General features: G+C 43.9%; 1 protein-coding gene across 1 annotated transcript in view; it reads left to right on the forward strand.

Annotated features, from left to right (window-relative positions):
- LOC146829956 (GTPase IMAP family member 8-like) overlaps positions 1 to 22,044 on the forward strand; it is a 318,652-nt gene that overhangs the window by 15,102 nt on the left and 281,506 nt on the right. Inside the window, exons 2-3 of the mRNA XM_085606067.1 lie at positions 14,853 to 14,884; positions 19,558 to 20,353. Of these exons, the coding sequence (XP_085462193.1) occupies positions 14,869 to 14,884; positions 19,558 to 20,353 (812 nt within the window). The 5' untranslated portion in view covers positions 14,853 to 14,868. The remainder of the gene's footprint in view (positions 1 to 14,852; positions 14,885 to 19,557; positions 20,354 to 22,044) is intronic.

Raw genomic sequence — 22,044 nt, forward strand, 5'->3', positions numbered from 1 at the left:
ACCAAATGTACGCCTTACGAATAGCAGGGTTCCAACCTCTGATCTACTCTATCAACACCACCCATGTGCTTATTGTAGTCTAAAATGCACACTGGTTTGCCTACTTTAGCAAACTGACCCCAAACAGCCACAGGTGAAGTACTCTCATCATGGATGGTAGTCAGCATGTACACATCCCTCCTGCCCACAAATTTCACAGCAAGTGGGTCATCACTACGCAAGGAACTGCACTGCCCCCTCTGAAGTTTTTTGGAAACAAGCTCTTTTGGATAACCATTACGGTTAGAGCGGATTGTGCCACAAGCAAAAGTGTCCACTTTGAACAATTCCTTAAACAATTGCACAGCAGTGTAGAAGTTATCAAGGTACAAATGGTGGCCTCTGTTAAACAGTCCTCTAGCAAGATCCCACACAATTTTCTCTGAAACTCCAAAAGTGGACGGACAACCAGGGGGGTCAATGGTGGAATCCCTACCAGTGTACACACGGAAATTAAAAACATATCCTGTCCTACTCTCAGGCAACATAAACAGCTTAATTCCATAACGTGCCCTATTGCTAGGGATGTACTGCCTAAAAACCAAACAGCCCTTGAACAAGACCAAAGACTCATCAATAGATATTTCTTTCCCCGGAGTATAGATCTCTGAAAATCGATCTACAAAGTGATCAAGAACAGGCCAAATCTTAAAAAGATGGTCACAGTCAGGGTGATCTCGTGCTAATGCCAAAGTATTATCAACAAAATGCAGCATCCAAAGCAAAAGCAAATACCGTTCACGGGTCATAATCGCAGGAAATATGGCCGTTGCCATCAAGGGACTGGTAGACCAATATGAAGCCATGGACGGCTTCCTTATCAAGCCCATCAAAAAAGTCAAGCCCAAAAACTTCTTCATCTCATCCAGATTTGTAGGAGTCCACCGGGTAGCTCTAGAGTGGGGCTTAAGTGTGGCACTGTGGTCCCTCAAAAACTGTTCAGCATACAAATTAGTCTGCTCAACAATCTCAGCCAAAAATACATCATCCATAAACAACTGAAAGAACTGTATAGGCAAAAGAAATTCGCAATCCATTCTACACCCTGCATCCACACTAAAGGCAGGCAACGCCGGATGCACCATGTTAGGATCAACCCAGAGTCCAGCACTTCCAGTAGGAAGCCTTGCAGCCTCAGGCTGCAATACCGATGTCTCTTGCACCATCGGCACATCAGTGTCTCCCTCTAAAACAGGCACTTCATCCGCACTGAGAGTACCTTCATCCGCACTGAGAGTATCTTCATCATCCGATGATTCCATGTGGAGAGAAAACTCACTGCCTGAATCTTCCCCTCCCTGCTCTCCCTCAGACGCACTGTCAGTCTCATAATCATGCTCAGAGGAAGAGTCAAGAAGCATACCAACCACCTGCTGAGCAGTCATTCTACGGCTAGCCATAATCCTTACTAATAAAGGTAACTTGTCAAACAAGTCAACAACAACAAACACTTTGAAAAATAAGTAATAGACAAAATGCGTCTATCAGAAAGACCTATATACTCCAAAACGATACCACTCACGTGCCAGAAGCAGCTAGACTCACCACCACCTACTCTGCACAGACACAGTAAGGATCAACAATATCCCACTAAAAAAGAAAAAGAAAAGAAAATTACTCATAAGACAGTGCAAAACACATTGCAAAGAATTACATGCTCAAAACACTAACAAAATATGCTGCCATTACGAAACCACTTACAGAAAAAATTCATTCATGCATGACAATAATACTCATTTGGAGTAAATACAACAAAAAATGTTTTCTTACCAAAAAAAGTAAACTACGCAAAACTGCAGAACAACCACTGCTGAAACCGCAAACAGGAATCAAAAGTTTACACTAGAATAAAGAGGAGAAATAAAACATTACAATCACATATACAAATAATGCACTAGTCCACAAACTAACCACCAACCAAGCAAAAGGGGTATGTGGGCCTAAAAGCATAAGGTCGATCTGCCCCCACAGGGAGCAGAAGCAGCTCAAAAATTCACCCTCAAAGGGGGAGCGACCCTTGCCCAAGGGGTCACTCCCCAACACCAACATTTAAACAGCTGTGGTGTCTACTGGCTTCTGCCCCCCTAGGGGACAGATGGGTCTGAAAATATATGGCCGATTGGCCCCCAAAGGGGCAGAAACAAGCACAATAAATACCCCATAAAGGGGAGCGACCCTTGCCCAAGGGGCCACTCCCAACAACAAAATAACAATCCCTGGTGGCCTATTGGACATACAATAAAATAAATTGTTTAATCTACCCTTCCAGAAACAGCCAAAATAAATGCACCCCAGAGGGGAGTGACCCTTGCCGAAGGGGCCACTCCCCAAAAACATATTGCTCCCCCAAGGAGAGCGACCTAAAACAGATAGGGTACACCATTTTTTTTTGTTTAAAGTACACGGATCTGCGCCCACCCAAGGGGGACAGACCCAGCTACACAATTTTCCCCCCAAAGGGGAGCGACCCTTGCCCAAGGGGCCGCTCCTCAAAACAGATTGAGCATATAAAAAAATTAAATATAAACATACAGGCCCAGTGGGGCCACACACACCTTTTTTTTGTAAATTACACGGATCTACCCTGCCCCAAGGGGGGCAGACCCAACTTTAAAATGTTCCCCCCAAGGGGAGCCACCCTTGCCCAAGGGGCCGCTCCCTAAAACATATTGGGCAAGTACACAAAAAAACAAAAAATAACACCCCCTTTTTTTTTATTACAGGGATCTGCCCCCCCACCCCCCCCCCCTACCCCCAAGGGGGGCAGACCCAACTTCAAAATTTTTCCCCCAAGGGGAGCAACCCTTGCCCAAGGGGCCACTCCCCGACACAAATTTGGCCAAACATCAAAACAAATGCATTCCTGCAGCATGATCGCACCCCAGGCGCGATCGTGCAGCAGGAATGCATTTTTCAAAAGACATCGGAGGAAAGGAAAACCCTTTCCTTTCCTCCGATGCCTTTGAATATACACCCCCCACCCTCCACGAGGCAAAACTCTCCAGAGTTGCTTTTGGTCTCCAGATGCTATTACCTCTGACATTTATTCCCATCTTTCATGGTAAAATTCCTGTTTGTTATCCCTGATAAACAGTCTGTATTTAGCTGTGAAATGTGTCACCTATTCTTTAGTAATAATAATAATCCACATTTTTAAAGCGCAAACAATTACCTGAAAGGGTCTCTAGGCGCTGGGGTCCATCGGGAAGATTAAGCAAGCTATTGCCCAGAGTCACATGGTGCTGGGCTAAACTGCCGCTGGCACAGGGGATCGAACTGTGATCCCCAGATTCCAGAGTCAGTCGCCCTGGCTGCGGCGCCACACCTCTGAGTGATACCTGTGGTGCCGTACCTAAAGATTTCAACAGCCTTCCTTCACAGACCTTTGTATTTCTGACATGTTGACTCACACCATATACTATTTACAGGTTTTGTGTAAACCTTTGCCCTGCCCTATACAGTGTTTAGATTCACACATAAACCAGAGAGGACGTTATCCCCCAGAGCCTTATGCCAGCTTACTATATGTTCTTCATTGCCAGGGCCGATATCAATATTTTCTGCTACCTGCAAGTTGGATAATTGATAGAGATATTTGGGATCCATGCGGGTAGTGAAACTTGAAGGTTAAATCTGGACTATGGGTAGAATGTTATTGGAGATGCTGCTTCGAAATAAAGATGGCTACCAGTTGCCAATGAGAGCTCCCCGTAAGACATTAAAGGACCCAAATACCCCAACCCTTCATGCAAATAGAAGGATATAGTCTATTGAACAGCTGTGGTGGCTGACAGAAAATGACTAAGCCGCAGGAATGTCCTTCTCAGTCAGATTGGACCCTTCTTTGCCCGTGTGTTCCCCACAAAATTGTCCTTCTTTGAAGATTCTTCTGCTTGGAATACAAGTCCTGGAACATTCTATTGGTCAACTAAATCATGCAATTCAGGAAGCAGTCTTGCATTGAAAATCTCAGTCATAATCATGATTGCATTACAGTATCACATGAAACCTTATTTAGAGCGATTTACAGTACATCAAAAGTGTCTCTCTATATTGTGAACATACTGATTACCTAATGTTGAAATGTTCCTTTCCATGTTCTTTACACATGTTAATATCTGTGAATACAATGTCAAAGTACACCATAATATATGTGCACATAAACATGTCAATGTTGATAAATACAAAGTACGCTATATGAGAAATATATACATAATAATGAGAATGTACACTATGACAAATGTACACATAATAATGAGAATGTTGGTATTCATGACTGGCATGTTACACGTACAATTATTAACACATTTGTATCATTGCTGTCGAATCCACCTGTGATGACCTCCCCATCAACCCTGAGTCAGAAATATGTGGTTGGATAGGTCCTCCGACCTAAACCCAAGCTGCTGATTGATAGGCCACAGATGGGGTTACACTTGGCCCAAAGAAAAAATGGGCAAACAGGGAAAACCCGGATCGATCCACAGATAGGCAGCTACACCACAACAGTTCTGGGACAAATCAAACACATTTGCCCAAAGGCGCTCATGCTCCCAAAAACCACAACATCAGACGCCACATGTAGTTGGGAACACTCAGTCAATCAGAGCACAGCATGCACACTACATTCAGTGATCAAACACTTTCCAAGCTGGACATCTGGACACATACACACTGGTCCACATTAGATTTCTATGACATCAGGAGACACCTGTGCCCCCTTATCAGATGGTTGTGTTAATGATTCGTGACTAAGCCCAGACATAACTGCTCAACAAGAATGTGTGATATGATTTAGTCCGTCCAATTAGTATGAATCCAAAATATTCTTTACTCTTCACATGAATATTGTAAAAACAGCCATTTAACATTAGACGCAGAACATGTGCGAGGTTTGCTTTGGGCTCTGGGCCAACTAGGAACGGCGTTTCCGTTCTTATCGTTATTACTACTAACATGGCAACCTTACTTTGTTTACATATACTTCTATAAAAAAGCTATTTAAACTCTAGGAAAGTCTTTATTAACGTCTAGGTTTGTAATCGAACCAGAGGTCAATATTTTGTTGACGCATGGACTTTCACTACATAAATGATAAAATCAGTCTGATTATGGTGATCTTTTTACAAGTTCTTTTTACTAATATAATGGCTTCATACAGACATAAGGGGGCTAAACATATTTTCATCCATGGGCTCTAACATTGGAATTTCAATAGAGAAATTACCTAATGGATGAGACATTTTCCTTGTTATATTTTAAGTAACATTGAGCTCGAATACATAGTTTGTTTAATACAGAAATGTAATGGCTCATTCGTATTGGGGTGACAGACCCTTGGTAAGGGGTCCTAACCCCAGGATTATTGGTATTCTTATCGCCAGGCACTGTTGCGGAATTACCAAATAAATAAATATTGAGCCTACCCGGGATCCAAGAGGGATTAGGTACACTAAAGGAATAACCCACGACTTGAAATAGTACAGGGCTGTTACACATGCCACTAGTCAGAGAAGGACACGACTAACTAATACGGTATGTCTCATAGGCCACTTTTAAGTCACAATCTTGAACTGAGATATACTTGAATCACAAATAGCTCATCATGGTCCCACTATCCCTTCACCCCCTTTCCCGAACTTTCCCCTTCAAATTACTTTGAGTAATAATTCAATAATTCAATACATGTAAATAGTATGTCCCGGCATTATAATCAATGAGGGGTACTGACATCCTAAGTTTATAACCCTATGACCCCTTTAACTTCTTTTCCTATTATCACGTTGGTCTGTGATTGTATATAATGTCCCTGTAGGTGTATATGTGGAAATCTAAATTATCCTGTGAGGGATTTTTATTATCGTGTTGTTTTGTATTTATAAATGTTGTTCTGTCAGCCTTTATATACGTTACATTATACATTATATGTTTTGTATGTTTCACACCCCTGATGAAGTCCACAGAAGCTGTACGAAACGGGTTGGCTGTTTTTACAATATTCATGTGAAGATTAAAGAACATTTTGGATTCATACTAATTGGACAGACTTAATCATTTTGGAACATATTTATTGTGGTGCACTTCACATTTGGGATTGAATTAACTTTGGTCCTTGGGATTGCGCTCTGGAAACAGCGGGAGTAGTGGATGTGCACACCATACAGCAACAACATTTTGAATACTGGATTAATTCTGGGGGACTATTTGGGGAGCTGTGTTTGCTTTACAGGCTTGCTGTTTCGCTTTGGTTGTATATAAGAATGTGTAATATATTTGATATACTTCGAGAACTGTATATAAATTCTGCAAAAACCTCTGTACATCGAGACACAACTCTGTTGCTGTTTTCGCAGCCGCTGCGTTTGATTAAACCAACTTGCTCCTGTTTTTCCAAACGCCTCTTGACTTTTCATTTTTTTAACCCATTAACCGCGGCATAAAATCCGCCGCAGAGCGGGTGTTTCCGTACGCAGGTGGGGCCGCGTTGGCAAATGGACATGCGCAGCACTACGGAGGTAGTGCTCGCGACGGCCGTTGACCGACGCACGCAGCGAACGCGTTAAGGTAAATTCATATTTACAACCCACATATTTCAGGCAGGAGAAGAACTTTCAAGAGCAAAATGTGGGGGTAGCAATGGAAATATCTGCATTTCAAATGCTTGCACCAGGTATAAACATTGGAGCTCCTGGCCCATTCTTCAGGACATTCCAGGAGCTGCAGACATTACAAAATTAGGGCTGCCTTGTTCCCCAGAAGACTGCTCTGTCGCTTGAGGCCTGCCTTGTTCCTCAGAAGACTGCCCTGCTGTTACCTTAGGAGTCTCATGCTGGTAGTGGGTTGTCTCAAGCTCCATGTTTCTGCCTTGCTAAATGAGGCCTGCCCTGTTAGCCAAATGACCGGCCTGCTGCTTCAGGCCTGCCCTGCTGTCAACAAAGGAGAACTGGACCTGCTCTCTTCATCCCAGGCCACCGGAGTGACTTCAAGGGTCAATAAGCCTGACTTTCTGCTCTTACTTGCAGGGACAATAGTTCCAGAGGCCTCCCTGCAACTTCATAGCTGGACCTGGAAAGGTACTTTGTTCACTGGCCTGCTGAAAATACACCTGCGGCCCTCTGCTGGAGTGAGTTCCAGATCCCCAGGATCACCTTTTTGCATCTAAGAACGGGCCCGTTCACAATGAGATCCTGCTGCCCGCGACCAACACCAATACAAAGGTCTAGTGAACTTGAATCTATGTGCTACACAAAATGCCAGTGATGACAAGCAATGCTAGACCTGCACTTCAAGCTAGAGCCAACGCAAAGGTCTTGCAATAATTGTCTGCGACACCCGACCTGACGTATATATTACAACAATGACCGTCAGCAACACCAGGCCTGCTTTTCGAACTAGAGCAACACTCTCCCTATTCCTTTTGGCCTCCTCCTCCGCAAACTTGACTTGCGCCAGACTAGAGGAGGTACATTTTTCAGTGGGACTAACCTGATCTCTTATTTGGCCCATGCTCTGTCAGCCTGAATATGTGACTTTCTCCCAGACTAGTACAACCAGATGACTACGATTGGCACTTTGTGTGTTTAGGAGCTAAATCTACCAGAAACTTTAAAATTGCATATCTCCGAGTCTACTGATTGGATTGTTGTTGTTTTGGTCTCATTTAATGTATTACACTGTACTCTAATTTTCTAAATTGGTTTAGGAATTTTCTTCTGTTGTGTTTTGTACTATAGTATTGTTTGTGTATTGCATAAATACTTTACCCAGTGCCTCTAAATTGAGCCTAACTGATTTTTTGCCATGCTACTAGAAGGTTAAGCATAGATGCAGTTAGTGACTTTAGTGGTTCACCTTGACAAGGACTGTGGTGGTTAGTTGAGTAGGGATTCCACCCCTTCAACCCATAAGATAATTAATCACAAGTAATAAATGATAAACACGTCATCAGACAGGTATCAATAACAGTATTGCAGAAGTTATCACAGGTGTGTCACTTTATTTATGCAAACCCAAGGAGATGATGGACGTTGCACTGAAACTTTAAGGAACACTCACCCCAATCACAGATCTGGGTTTAATCCATCATCGTTCTTTAGCTCACTTCGCCACCCCAGATCAGACACAGCTATATGCAAATCAGTCGTGACCCTGTGCCTCGTGGGAACAGTCTAGCCCGAACTGCCAAGCCAGGCCTTCCCTGGACCGAAACAAGCATCCTGAAACCGGTTTCGGGGTAACACCCCTCATCAGCCAGGCTAGCTTGAATCCAGTGGCAAAGTGAGCAATGGGCCCACATCTGGGCATACCCTGCTAACTTAGGGCAAACAAAGCAAACACAAGGAGATACGTTTATTTATGCTCATCTAGATTAATGAGGGTGTTTGGGGTTTGGGGCACCTTACGTTAGACAGGATAATGATCTCTTCAAAAGAAGGCAAAGCCAGAGCAATGTTTGGTTCATACCAGACCATTATTAAGCTGTGCTGTGCTGAATCCTACTCTCTGCTTGAATTTTGCAACAAGCTGAACACCTGGCATTAGCCCTATCATCCTCAGCGTGGTCTTCCCTGAAGGTTTTTGCCTGCTTCCCTCCTCTTTTTCCTATTTCTTTTGTTGTCATTAGGACCCAAGCCCTTTACCACTGCTGATCAGTGCTAAAGGGCATGAGCTTTTCTCCTAAACATGGTAACATTGGTGTATACTGGATTGGCATGTTTAGTTTATTTAAAGGCCCTTGTAATGTGGTATACCACATACCCAGGTCATTTAGATTAAATGCTAATAGTGGGCCGGCAACACTTACTGTGCTTCCTACACCGGGAGCTTTTCAAACCCGTCTCATGCCTCCCATTGCAGGGCCTATGTGTGCAGTTTACTGCCACTTCGACTTGGCATTTAAACATTCTCGCCAACCCTTAACCTTTCCTTTTATGACACGTAAGTCACTCCTAAGTAGGCCCTTGAAAGCCCTATTGGCAGGGTGCTTTGTAAGTAAAAGAAAGGACATGTACTTTTATGTTTTGCATGTCCTGGAAGTGGCAAACAGCTAGATTTGTTTTTCACTACTGTGAGGCCTACTACTCTCATGGTAAACACTGGGAATCCTGTAATGCACTTTTAAGTTGTAATTCCTAATTAGAAGGGTGGAGCTACTCAGATTTATATTTTTGGAATGGTAATGATAAATCCTCCTTGCTGGTGAAATCGGTTTAGCATTACTGTTTTAGAAATGCCGCTTTTAGAAAGTGGACATTTTTCTGCACTTACTGCTCCATGTGCCTTGCTGTCTATCTCCAATACATGTTTGCGGTGGGTGACAGATACACTATGTGCATTCTCTCTAGACAGCCACAAAGACAGGAAGGTTAGGTGCGTCTAAGTACCCATCTACAGACAACTGCATTCTGATGGCGTTGCCTGGGCAGGTTGGAAAGGAGGGGCTAACACTTCACTAAGTAGGTAGTGTCCTGTCCCCACAAAAAGGGCTGATTAAACTACTTAGCTTATCTGGAGCCAGGGTTGCGAAGAAAGGAGTGGCTTGTGCACTTCAAGGGCTTACTTTGAAGTCACGCCCACTTCAAAGGCAAATTTGGGTATTAGTACTGGGTCTGTGATCCCCTACAATTAGACACTTCTGGAACTACGACTGCACATTTGTCAGGACTGTTGTGCTGCTTAAAGAACTCATCTTTGGACTGCTGACCTGGAAAGCCTGCTTTTCTATTGGGTTGCTCTGCTGCATCCTGACTTTGATGAAGGAGAGCTGGACTCTGCATCAGAACCTCGCAGGACCTTGGAGAGATTAACACATCCCTCCACTGTGTTGAAAAACCCACGCATTGCTCTATGGAAGCAACACATCTCAGCCCGGCATCTTATCTGCGTAACCAAAGCATCACCATTTGCGAGTTGAGAAGATCAATACATACTTGACTTGCGGAATCAACATTGAGGCATCTCACAATGCATCTCACTGTTGCGACCAGGAAAAGTACTTTGTTTACCGAGGCCTGCATGGGTTCTGTTGCCAGCCAGTGCTTCATGGTGGTCGACCCAAACTTTGACTTTACCCTGGTCCAGCGCAATCAGATAAACCATTTTTAGCTCTATTTGCTTCCAAGTTCTCCCCTGCATTTTTTTTTTTAATTCATACCTCGACTTCCGATTGTTGGATTGTTGTTGTATGGTCTTTATTTATAAAATTGTGATCTATATTTCTAAACCAGTGTGGACTCTTTTTGTGGTGTATTCACTGTGTTACTGTGTGTGTGTGTGTGTGTGTGTGTGTGTTTGTGCGTGTGTGTGTGTGTGTGTTGCACAAATACTTTACGCATTGCCTCTTTCGAGACTGACTACTCTGTGCCAAATTACCAGAGGGTGTTTCTAGCTTACCCTGACTAGAGGTTGGGTTCCTGCTTGGAAATCCCACCTATTAAGCAGTCATCAACTATCTGATGCCTCCGCTAGCGCTGGGTTGCCTACGGTAGCTATGCGCTTTATAAATATTCCTAACATAACAGGGTAGATCCCTTTGCCAATGAGAAACCCCAGTTCTAACACCTGGCATTTTGAGAAACCAACCTACCATATGCAGTGCTAGGCATGCACACATGCTCAGTGCCTTGATAGTCGGGCCTGTGATAGTGATAGTGAGCTTTAACCCTTTCACCGTGGCGGAAATTCCGCCGCGGTGCGGGTGAAACAAAGAGTGGGCATGGTTCGGACAGCCCCCAGCCATCCTCCGCACATGCCCATTGTGACGTCGGACAGCCAGGGGCCATCTGACGCATCCATCGAGTTAAATATACACATAACATAATAATACAGATTCTAAAGTAATGTTGAAACTATTTATCAAATGTTTAGGTACATCTACTATACATCGATGAACAAAAAACTAACAGAGGCTCAACTTAAAAAATATCTATTTTAGCAATAAAACTATCTGGTCATAAGTATGGTGGACACACAACCCCTTTTCTATAGTTTCTATATATTCTCTCATTATATACCACATGCTATATTTCATATAATTGAAAGTAGAGTACATCAATTGTGACTTTGAACAGTTTGCATTGTTTTTGTTGCCTTGGTACAAACAAATCCACGCAAACATCAACTATGAAAACAACAGTAAAACACAGTGGGCCCGATTCACAGAACAAACTTAAGACAAAATCCTAAACTTAGTACCATTTTGGTATTCACAGAATGCACTTACTACTTCTGGTATTCACAGAATGAACTTACTACTTTTGCGATTCACAGAATAAACTTACTACTTTTGCTATTCACAGAATGGATTTCTGACTACTAACTTTACGTCCGCACTCGGGCCGGAAATTCCGGCCCGGAGGCGGAGCTTCCGGCCCGGAGGCGGGGCTTCCGGGCCGGAGGCGGAGCTTCCGGCCCAGAGGTGGGGATTCCGGCCAGTGGCGGAGATTTAGCCATGGCCAAAATCTCCACCTCTGGGCCAGAAGCTCCGCCTCCGGGCCGGAAGCTCCGCCTCCGGGCCGGAAGCTCCGCCTCCGGGCCGGAATTTCCGGCCCGAGTGCGGACGTAAAGTTAGTAGTCGGAAATCCATTCTGTGAATAGCAAAAGTAGTAAGTTTATTCTGTGAATCGCAAAAGTAGTAAGTTCATTCTGTGAATACCAGAAGTAGTAAGTGCATTCTGTGAATACCTAAATGGTACTAAGTTTAGGATTTTGTCTTAAGTTTGTTCTGTGAATCGGGCCCAGTGTGAGGAATTTGGATAAATATTTGAGGGGATGACTGCTTACCTCTAATAATAATAACAATTTTTTGTCAGGGTGAACTACTAAAGTCACTATATTAACCACAGCCCTACTTCCTGGTAGCTATGGCACAGTAAATATGGAATATTTCTTCTCTCTCCCCTTCATGCAACGCTGACTAGCAAATTCCCATGCTGCTCCAAGTTACTGAAATAATAGTAAATGTGCCCCATTAGTCTCTAAAGTGAAAAGACTTCAGCAGAGCAATACAGCAAGCAGAAGGTAGAGAGGATTCCACATCATCTGAAAGCCACTGGGCATGGTCTGGTAAAGCTTTTGACTATTGACAACAAGGCGCAGAGTGGGAGAAACTAGAAACTAGAGTGTCACGCCCAATGGAGGTCTCTCATCAGCTGCATACTTTGCACAAGTCTTTGTTTGAAGATTTCTACATTCTTTTAGCAAGGCAAGGATGCAGACTTTAGTCGTAGAGTGCCCCACGGTGCTGAATACCATCTCTGTGAGATAAATTGGATTTTCTGCTGCTGAAAAGCTCTGAGCTGGAACAACCTAAAACTTTGCCCCAGCAACTCACACTTTAATTGGATCTGCTTGGCAGATTGGTCCCACTCCTTCAGAGCTCTTTTGAGCCAAAAGGTTCTAAGTCTCAGGTTTCAGGATGTTAGGAGTACCCATGAACGGGAAGCTGGTCCAGGCCTCTTCTGTTCTTCCATATCTCTAGATATAATTTGAGGAGGGTATTATGAGTGCCACATTTATGTGGGGCACCAGCCCGTGGGTGGAGATGACTCATGGTCCCTCCGCAACCAAAAGGCCAAACCTTCCCTGGGGCAATACTACCCACATTTGCAGCACGTTTTGTATATCACAGTTCCCCTCTCTACCCAAAACCAATATGGTTGAATCTATCATCACCTGTGCAGAGCTCCAGTTCTCAGCCAGAGGTGTGGGCAGGATAATGAGCAACCCCTAACCTGTATTTAATCTAAACAGGCTTTTGGGGCCGCTCATCTCCTCCTATGCTTGGTGCCTGATTGTCTTGGAAGACAAAGAAAGGGTTCAAGCCCAAGTGTTAGCTACATATGTCTGTGGTCTGTTAAGCCTCCTTAAAGTTAATTATGTTCCTGTTGACAACCCAGATCAGGGTTGGCTTTAGCTCGGCACCTGTTGCGACAATCATTTTTGGTGCCCCACACCCACAGACTGCCTCCGCGGATTCTCCCACTACCACCAGGCAAAAGTACCCCTCATCTCTCTAAACATAAGCTAATGCTGAACAAGCTGCTCCTCCACAGGTCAATGCCCCTCCACAGGTCATTGCCCAGTGTGGTCGCACTGGCCGCACTGACCTAAAGCCGGCCCTGACCCAGATGGTCAGCCTGCCAGAGGAATTGCTTGTTCCGCCCATTCGCGATGCTTTTTTCCTGTGTGCGAATGCTGTTTGCGTGCTCGGGGGGAAATATCTCACGAATACGCATTTTGAAAGCTCAAACAAGCAAAAAATTCCACGAAGCCGCGGATCGTAGAATTTTTGCCAATTCCGCGTTCTCCGCAGAACGTGAAATTACCCAAATTCTGAAAATTCCACGAGCGGAATGGAATTTACTGCCCAGGCCTAAACAGAACACCTCCCCATGCTCAAGGCATTTGTCTCAGCTCTTAGAGCAAGTTCACAGCTCATCAAGAGAATTTTCCAGCTGCTTGGTGAGAGTTGGGTTCATGTAAATCGGCATCCAGTGGCTTTAGGCATAGAAAGAGTGACTTTCTAAAAGTCGCTTTTCCAAAATATTTATCACAAATCAGCCTTCATCAATGAATTTGTCTTGTATTAAATATTTCAAAAAGTCCAAAAATAAAATCTGTAACTTTTGACTAGCCATAAATAACATTTATTATATTTAATTTGGCATCCCAATACTTTCTCATGGAAAAGCTAACATTTCCATAGTGAAAATAGCCTTTAGGGCCTTTTCACTATGAGGACATGTTTTACATTAAACTTTTACATGTTCTAAATTTTAAAAACATGTACCCTACTTTATGGACAATAAGCCCTACTTAGGGGAGACTTTCCTTTTTTGAAGATTTGACCTGTCTAATTATCACATTATCATATTTATGAATGGTCAAACATGTAGCTTAAATTGTCCAGCCAAGCAGTGGAGTTGGTATGCTGTAGTGCTGTTTGTACTGTCAATGTAGTTAATGGCACAATGGGTGATATAGTTCACATGTGACCTTTAACATACAGGTGATAAGTACACTTTCTTACCATATACTTTGGATTTATAGGTCAATTAAAAAATGCCAATCAGGGTTATGCCAGTTTCCTCATGTTGAAAGGGGGAGCACAACACTTTGCCACTGATTAGAAGGGTAACATGCAGAATCAGGCACTAAAGTACAAGCCAAGAATATCTCTCCTCGGTCGCCAAATTAATGAATTACATCTTCCTAAAGTTAAATTAATGAAAACAGAAATCATCCTTGTTGGTAGATTTAAGCTTCCTTATGCAAGCTTATTGAAACTTGGCTCTTTTCTCTCAAGTAACCTCCTTTTTAAAGACCTTTTACTCAGTTACTGATCTTAGTGCCAAGATGATCAGTTTTGAACAGCTGTGCAGTTAGAAATGCAGAATTCATTCATTTCCAGCACCACCATCTTGTATATTTGTGACCTGATGTAAAGTTAGAATATACATTAAACATAGGAGATAATTTAAGGGTAAAAATGTCTGACTTTGCACACAAGGGGTGAGAAGGTTTATAGTGTTGCATCTCTTTCTGTAGTCTTTTCAGCACAAAAGGTACATTCCTACCATCAAACTTGCTGTGTTTATATACATTTTTCTGGAGTATGTTATAGTTTGTGTTGCAGTAGATTTACATGCTTGTATTGTATTATGGAAATTCTGAAAATGAAACATAACTCATTTTACCTTCAGTAGTCACTTAACTCTGCATCATCAACTGTGCATGTACTATGATCTACTCTATATTCATTCTTGTTTTTGTATGTTTCTAATTAATCACCTTTGATTTTATCTCCAAACCAGACTTGTAATATCCACAATGGCAGATAATGAACGTAAGTAAAGTGAAACATGTTTTTCATAAATGTATGTAACCTTCTATCTTAGCACCTTGATATTCATGTCATGAAATTAACCCTTTCATGTCAACAACAAACGTATATCTTATTTCATGTTCATGCAGACACTGATTTTGTGAACTTGTTTATCTATCACTACCTTTTCTTATTACTAATGTAGCTTTCTTCTGTTATGACTTCTATACTCTCAGCTTCTATTTAATATATTAGATATTTATATGAAAGAGGCCAAGACTGTCACAAAGTAAGAAGAATGTATTTATAATAAAACCCATTCAGAGACTAATACTGCAGTGCTACCTCATTTCAGAGAAAAAAGTAAGTATCGTTAATATATCAGGTTGGTGAAGTTAATGTTGGTACATACCAAAAAGAAGAAAATACTATTCCTCAAGTACTTAAGAAAATTGGATATAACTAAACAAGTCAAGGAAGCAAAGTCAAGGAAGCGAGCACAACATTCCACTACCTTTGGAAGACAGAAGAATCTTTCTTGGAGTCAAGGAGTGACTCCCCTGCAAGGCAGGCACCAAAACTTTGAATCAACGGTCGCAAACTTTCCCGCTCCCGCTGGAGTCCGAAGTCCCGTCAGGCCTGGAAGTGGATTTCCTGACTTCTCGACGGCCATTGTGAGTCCCCAGCAGAGCTGAGGCTAGTGGACCCCACCAGTGACGAGGAACAGCAATACGCGGGTACCGTGCACTATTGTCGAGTGCAATCCCTTCACGACGTTCTACGCCCAAGCCTCCAGCAGGATTTCCACCGAAAATTGGTGGCCTACCTCGTCCCTTGCCTGTTGGCTTGTGGGTCCCCTGAAGGCTTTCTCATCAAACCAAAGGGCTCCCCTGGTTGCTCCAGGCCTGCCCTCACTTACCCTTGCTGGGTGAGTCCCTCAGACCTTGCTGGTCTGCACCACTGACTTTCTTCATTTTCCACGATACTTGCCAGGGCTTGTTGGCTCCAATCCGGTTGCTGACACCTCAGTCAGCGCAGACGTTGTGGGACACTCCGAATCCAGCTCCTGGTCATCGTTGACACCTCCTGGACCTCGTGGCTGAAGAGTCAAAACACCCTTGATCCCCGGAAATCACCCGACTACCGTGGGCATCCATATTCCTGGCCCCGGGTCACTGGCAAGTGACTGTGAATACTGTCCCTTCTGCTTTCAGGTCTTCTTCATCCTGAATCCAGCCTTGGATTCCACTGGTCACTTCTCCAGTCTTCACAAGCAGCAAAACTTCTTCGGCTTCCATTGAAAACGACGACGCGACCCAACACCTAAAGACACCTATGCACCCGGCTTCCCTGGTTGAGGTAACTCATGCACTCCGGTGCTCCTGTGGGTGTTGGCCCTCGAACTACTTACCTTGTAAGTGGCTTGCTTGTAGACTGTCTAGAAGTACCCTAAAACCTTAAAAATCCAACCGCGACTTGCTCCATTGAAATCAATAGGGGACCCGCGGCTGTGTTCTCACACTGCACACGTCTCCCGTGGGTCTTTTACTTACCTGCCTTGGGTGGATCAGTGAAGCCCCAGCGATTCTACAGGCTCTAGGCCTTGTCCCCTTGCAAGTCGACTTTCCCAAACCTCTTTTTTAGTATATGGTCTGGTACGCCCCTAGGGCCCCAGCCATATTTGTGCTTAATTTATTGTGAAACGTTGATATTTGCATATATTCCTGACTTCTAATCTCATAAAGAGATTAGTAGAGTGTGTCTAGTAATAAATACATATATATTTGATATATATACCTGTGTGGTGTCCTTTCATTTGGTAATTCAAGAGATTATAAGGTAAAACAAGCTGCTTTACATTCCTCAGAGACTTAGCCTGAAGGCTGCTCTCCACAACTACCACTAGGATAGCTTTCTTTAAAAGGTTGTCTTAAACCTATCTACCATAAGAGTCGAATTGGACTGGTGCAAGTTGGCCCCTATAACTAGTGACCAGCATATGCCAGGCCAACTTCTCACAGTGAGCAGTTTCAAGGAAGGGTTTTAATTTTCTCAAGTAGCTCAGATTGAACCTGGCCGTTTTGGCCATCGAGTTGATGTGTTCACGCATATTCAGGTTGCTGTCCAAGATTATACTGAGAGATTTGGCAGAATCCACTATGGTTGGTGTGTAGTTGAGTGCTGTGATCGAGTTAATCCATTCCAGGATGTCGTTGGAGTTATTAGGGGGGAGATGAGTAGGAACTCTGTTTTATGGGCATTAAGTTTGAGCTGGTTATTGGCGAGCCATAAAACAGTCAGTTTCAGAGCATCATTTAGATGGGTAATCTCCTCAAGAGAAGAGATTTTGAGGTATATCGGAGTATCATCGGCGTACACATGGAAGGAGATGTTGGCCGTGCGAAGAATTTCAGCTAATGGTTCAAGGTAGAGATTGAAGAGGCTAGGGAAAGAGTAGAGCCTTGAGGGACACCGATTGATACCGGGGAAGGAGCACATATGTTGCTGTTGACTCAGAATCTCTGGGTGCGGTTCTGGAGGAAGGAACCAAACCATTTGATGACGTTACCTCCTAGACCCATCCTGTATTCGAGGCATTCAAGACGTTTCACGTGGTTGACTGTGTCGAATACCGAGGAAAGATCCAGAAGGATCAAGAGACAGGTTTTGCCTTGGTCAAGGGCCTGGAGAGCATCATCTATGATGTGAAGAATAGTAGTTTCAGTGCTGTGCATAGGCCTGAACCCAGATTGGCAATCGTTGAGCAAATTGAAATTAGCAATATGTTGGCTTAGTTGTAGCTGCGCACATTTCTCCAGCACTTTTGCAAGAAGAGGAATATTAGAAATTGGTCTGAAACTGTCTGGAATTGCGGGATTCAGAGTGTTTTTTTTTTAGGATGGGGATGACTTGCCCGGTTTTCAGGGTGCCAGGCATGGACCCTTGAAGAAGGGAAATGTTGATAATTGTAGTCCAAATAGGAGCGATGAGTAGGTAGGTCGCTGTCAAGCAGTTGGCGGGGAGAGGGTCGTTGAAGTGGGTATTTGGCTTTAGGGAGGATAGAATTTTCTAGATGGAATGGTCATCATATAGTTCGAAGTTGGACCAGTGAGCTTTGTTTTTGGGTGTTGCCTGGGGGGGGGGGAGAAGAGAGAAGAGACCCGGTAAGAAGACGAGGGAAGTTTGAGGTGGAATACGAAAGGTTTTTAATGCCAAATTCCAGTGTTGGAAGAAGCATGTGAAATTCCCCAACAAGGAGTTCCAGAGTAGAAGTGATCCTCGCACTTTGGTGGAATTATTCCTATGATATATTGTCAGAAAGTAATATCTGTAGTCTTGAAAAGGATGGTTTAATTAAAGATAATACCATCGAAACGCGTCGACGCACTAGCATCATAATCCGTGCAGTGGGCTATCAGATATTGATTGTTCCCTGTATATCAGGTTCCAGCCCCAACGCTACTCTACACGGATATGGTTTCTCTATGACAAAGTGTAGTGTCTTTGAATACTCTCATTTTTATTGTTTTTACAATTTAATTGGTTTGTTTGTCAATTTATGTTGTGAATTTTTTATTTTGAAAACTATGAATTATGCATGATTCATTGTTCTGTTTTTAATTTGCTACATTTGTTTTATATGTTTTTAATAAATTGGTATATAATATCTTCAGTACTATTTATGTGTTGGCACATTGCTTTTTCAGTTGTAACTGTTTCCCCCGTGGTTGAATCTGTGTGACGGAGATGGTTGAATGAGTATGGGTTCTCTCAGTATTGGTCACCAAAGGACATATTGCTGTTTTTGCACTATATAGAGAGCCGGCGTCCTACTATCTGTAGTTAAAACGTTTGCTGAGTCACTGGTTGATTTCTCGAGCAGGGGCATGATGATGACATGTCTCCAGGTGTTCAGGAATGTGGATAGTCAGTGGAGGTGCGGACGATGAGTTAGTGCTTCTCAGATCGGTAGGAGTCCTTTGGTGAAGTTGTGCTGGGGCAAAGGTCAGATGAAGCATCCAGGTGGGTGGTCTTCATGTCAGCAGCAACATTTAGAGTTGTGACAGCGGACCACAAGGTCAGGGTTCGTTCATCACGTGATAGGAAGTTGATTTGAGACTGTAACGGGCTCCAGTTGAGGGTCAAAGTTGCTGTATGTGGAGGTGATCTTATTACTGCTGATTTAGCAACACAAATGGATTTGCACATGACGCAGCCTAGTAAAGTTCAAATGCTGGTTGTAAAATTCTCATCCTGAGTCACACAGTCTGCAAATCTGTACACCAGAATGTCCCTGAAGTGTGCTGAATTCTCTTCAGTTGTGGCAACAGTGGCTAAGTAAGAGAGTTTATCAAGAGGGGGTCAGCCTAGTGAACAGAAAACCATTCACGTGCCATTCTAAACATGATAGTATATGTATGTGGGGCATTAGAAGTAAGAGTGTGCATAGACCACATTTTAAAGTAGGCAGCTATATAAATTGAATGCACCCTAATTATCCAAATACGTTTTAATAGCTCCAATTGGTTTATGTTTTGAAATGTGTCCCTTTATGCTTTCTGTTAGGTCAAAGATTGGGTTCCGCGTTTTTTAACATTGTTTTGGACAAACTCTCTTGATCTCTGTGACCCTTTAAACTTAATTTAGAGCCTGCATGTCTGTCTCTTCTGACCTGAGCATTTTTCTCTTTGCAGGTGGGTTCAAGTACGGTTCATTCGGTGGCAGACATGAGCTGCGGATGGTTCTTGTTGGAAGCGCCGGAGCCGGAAAAAGCGCCACCGGGAACTCCATCCTCGGGGAGAGGCGCTTTGAGTCCATGGCGTCCCCGAAGTCAGTGACCCTGCGCTGTGAGCAGGGGGTCTGTGACCGGGACGGGAGGCGCCTGGTGGTCGTGGACACCCCGGGCTTCTTTAACAGGAATACACCACGGGAAGTAGTGCAGCGAGAGCTCAGCCGGTGCCTGGACCTCTGCGCCCCAGGGCCCCACGCCATCCTCCTGGTGCTCCAGGTCGGGCGCTTCAGCCAGGAGGAGGCGGAGGCTGTGGACACCATACAGAGGGCGTTCGGAAATGAGGCGCCCAAGAACATGGTTTTTGTGTTCACCCGGAAGGATGACCTGGGAGACATGTCAATAGAAGAGTTTGTTTATAAATCTGACCCTAAACTCAGGGAGCTGATGGCCAAGTGCGGGGGTCGTTACTGCGCCTTTAACAACAGGGCGACCGGAGCCGAGAACGACCGACAGGTGGCAGAGCTCATGCACATGCTAGATAACATAGGGCAGCATCTTTCAATTGTGAGTGCACCTCCAGAAACCCCAGGTGTTTTGGCATTTGTAAAGCCTCTCTGTAACCGGGGCATGGCAGTAGGAGCCGGGCTGGGGCTGGCACTTGGAGTGGCAGTGGCTGTGGGTGCAGGGACACCCTATGCGTTCATGGTGGCCCTCATGCCGGTAGGGTTAGGTATTGTAGGGGGGCTTGCCTATCAATTGTACCAGAGACCCTGAAGGATGTCCTCAAGGGGAGGGGGAGGTGGGGGGTCACCAGGGATCCCATGACAGTGTCTAGTTTGGCTTTCAACTCCAATGTCTCAATTATCACATGTACCGGTGTACTTTTGCCTCGCACTCCTTCCCATGCCCTGAGTAACTCATGTTACTAATATACACCCAGGTGCAATCTACAGTTCTAGAAGCAAACATGTGCTCTGATGGGGATAAAGCAACAGCTGTGACAGCTGTGAACATCTGCACTCACTGAAATTAAAAACCTTGTCTTGTTGTTTTAATTAAAAACTGATTGTGAAGATGAAACGTTTCCACTCACTTATATTCAAGTCAATATCACCTTCTATGATAATCAAAATATTTAGCGCTACCACACTCTAGCAGGTTAGCAATAGTTAGCTCTCACTGTCTGCATGTGTACTCCTCATCCAAGCCTTTGAGAGCCCCAGTGTTAGCATGGCTGAGTACCTTTAGTAAGTACAAGTAAACTGCAGTAAAGAGCCTTTACGCCCTCATAACAGCCCCCTGCCAAGCACCACGCGTCAGAGGTTACACAAGGTTAAACTCAGGCATTTCAGTATTTGAACCCCCATCCCTGCACTGAACTGCATGAGTCATTCAAATAGACCTTATTGGAACTTAATGCAAGCTTTCAGGTACAATGCTGTATGTGCACAGCAATCGGAGAGCTGAGGTGAGAATGCAAACTTGCACAACGTTTGTTGTGATTGTGTGCAGTAAGGCTCCTTTCTGCCTCATTTACGAGACCCTTGTGCCACCAGAACGTAACTTTTAGTTACGTTTGGCAGCGCACACTGCAGGGCCATACCTACATTAGAGAGGCATACCATGGGCATTACGGTGGGTGTTCCTACGTAAAACCCAGGGCATTTGACACATTCCCGTATGTATGAGATTTCGTAAACCTGGGGAGGCATGAAAAGCCTACGCCTCCCAAGGGGAGGCGTAAGGAGGAGAAATAACATTATTTCTTCTTGTTTGTTCCATGTAACATCTCAAGCAGACAAGATGGAGCTGTACCATAGACAGGCACTGGTAACATTGACAGAGGCTTACACTAGTAATCCTTAGTTGTGTGACAGGCAGAGGATGTCCAGATGTGAGGCCATCAGGACCAAGCACTTTGCCCATGCACTTTCAATCATGGAGTTTTAGAACTAGACCACTGTGCGAGCTAGAGTGACCACCTGTCCTTAATTTACAGGAACTCTCAGGTATTTGGGGCTAAAGTCTGTCTTCCATAAACATTCCTTCCACGGGCATCATTTGTCTGTAATTTAGGCACTGCTCTCAGCAAATAATGTCCGGATGTCCCAGCTGGCCGTCTCCGGTGTGAGTTCTCTGTCGCTCCCAGGTTAAAGTACATCGAAAACCGAATGAGGACTGTGAAACTGAGTGCAATAGCAGCAGGGGACGTGGGGAGAAGATCTGAGGCATATTTAAAAATGAAACACTAAATGTTAACTATTTTGTTGCCTTTTCAAAGACAGTTAACTGCAAGGCCCGGGCAGAATTTTGATTAAATTGGTATAATTGGAGTCATTTTGGTAAATCTGCATTACCAATAATCACGTGATTACTCCTTCTTGTGTAATTAGGAGTAATTTGGTGGTAAAATACTACCGCTAGAACACATTTATCGAGAGCAAGCGGC

This window comes from Triturus cristatus, chromosome 5_1 (assembly GCF_964204655.1).
Source record: "Triturus cristatus chromosome 5_1, aTriCri1.1, whole genome shotgun sequence".
NCBI classification, from domain to species: Eukaryota; Metazoa; Chordata; class Amphibia; order Caudata; family Salamandridae; genus Triturus; species Triturus cristatus.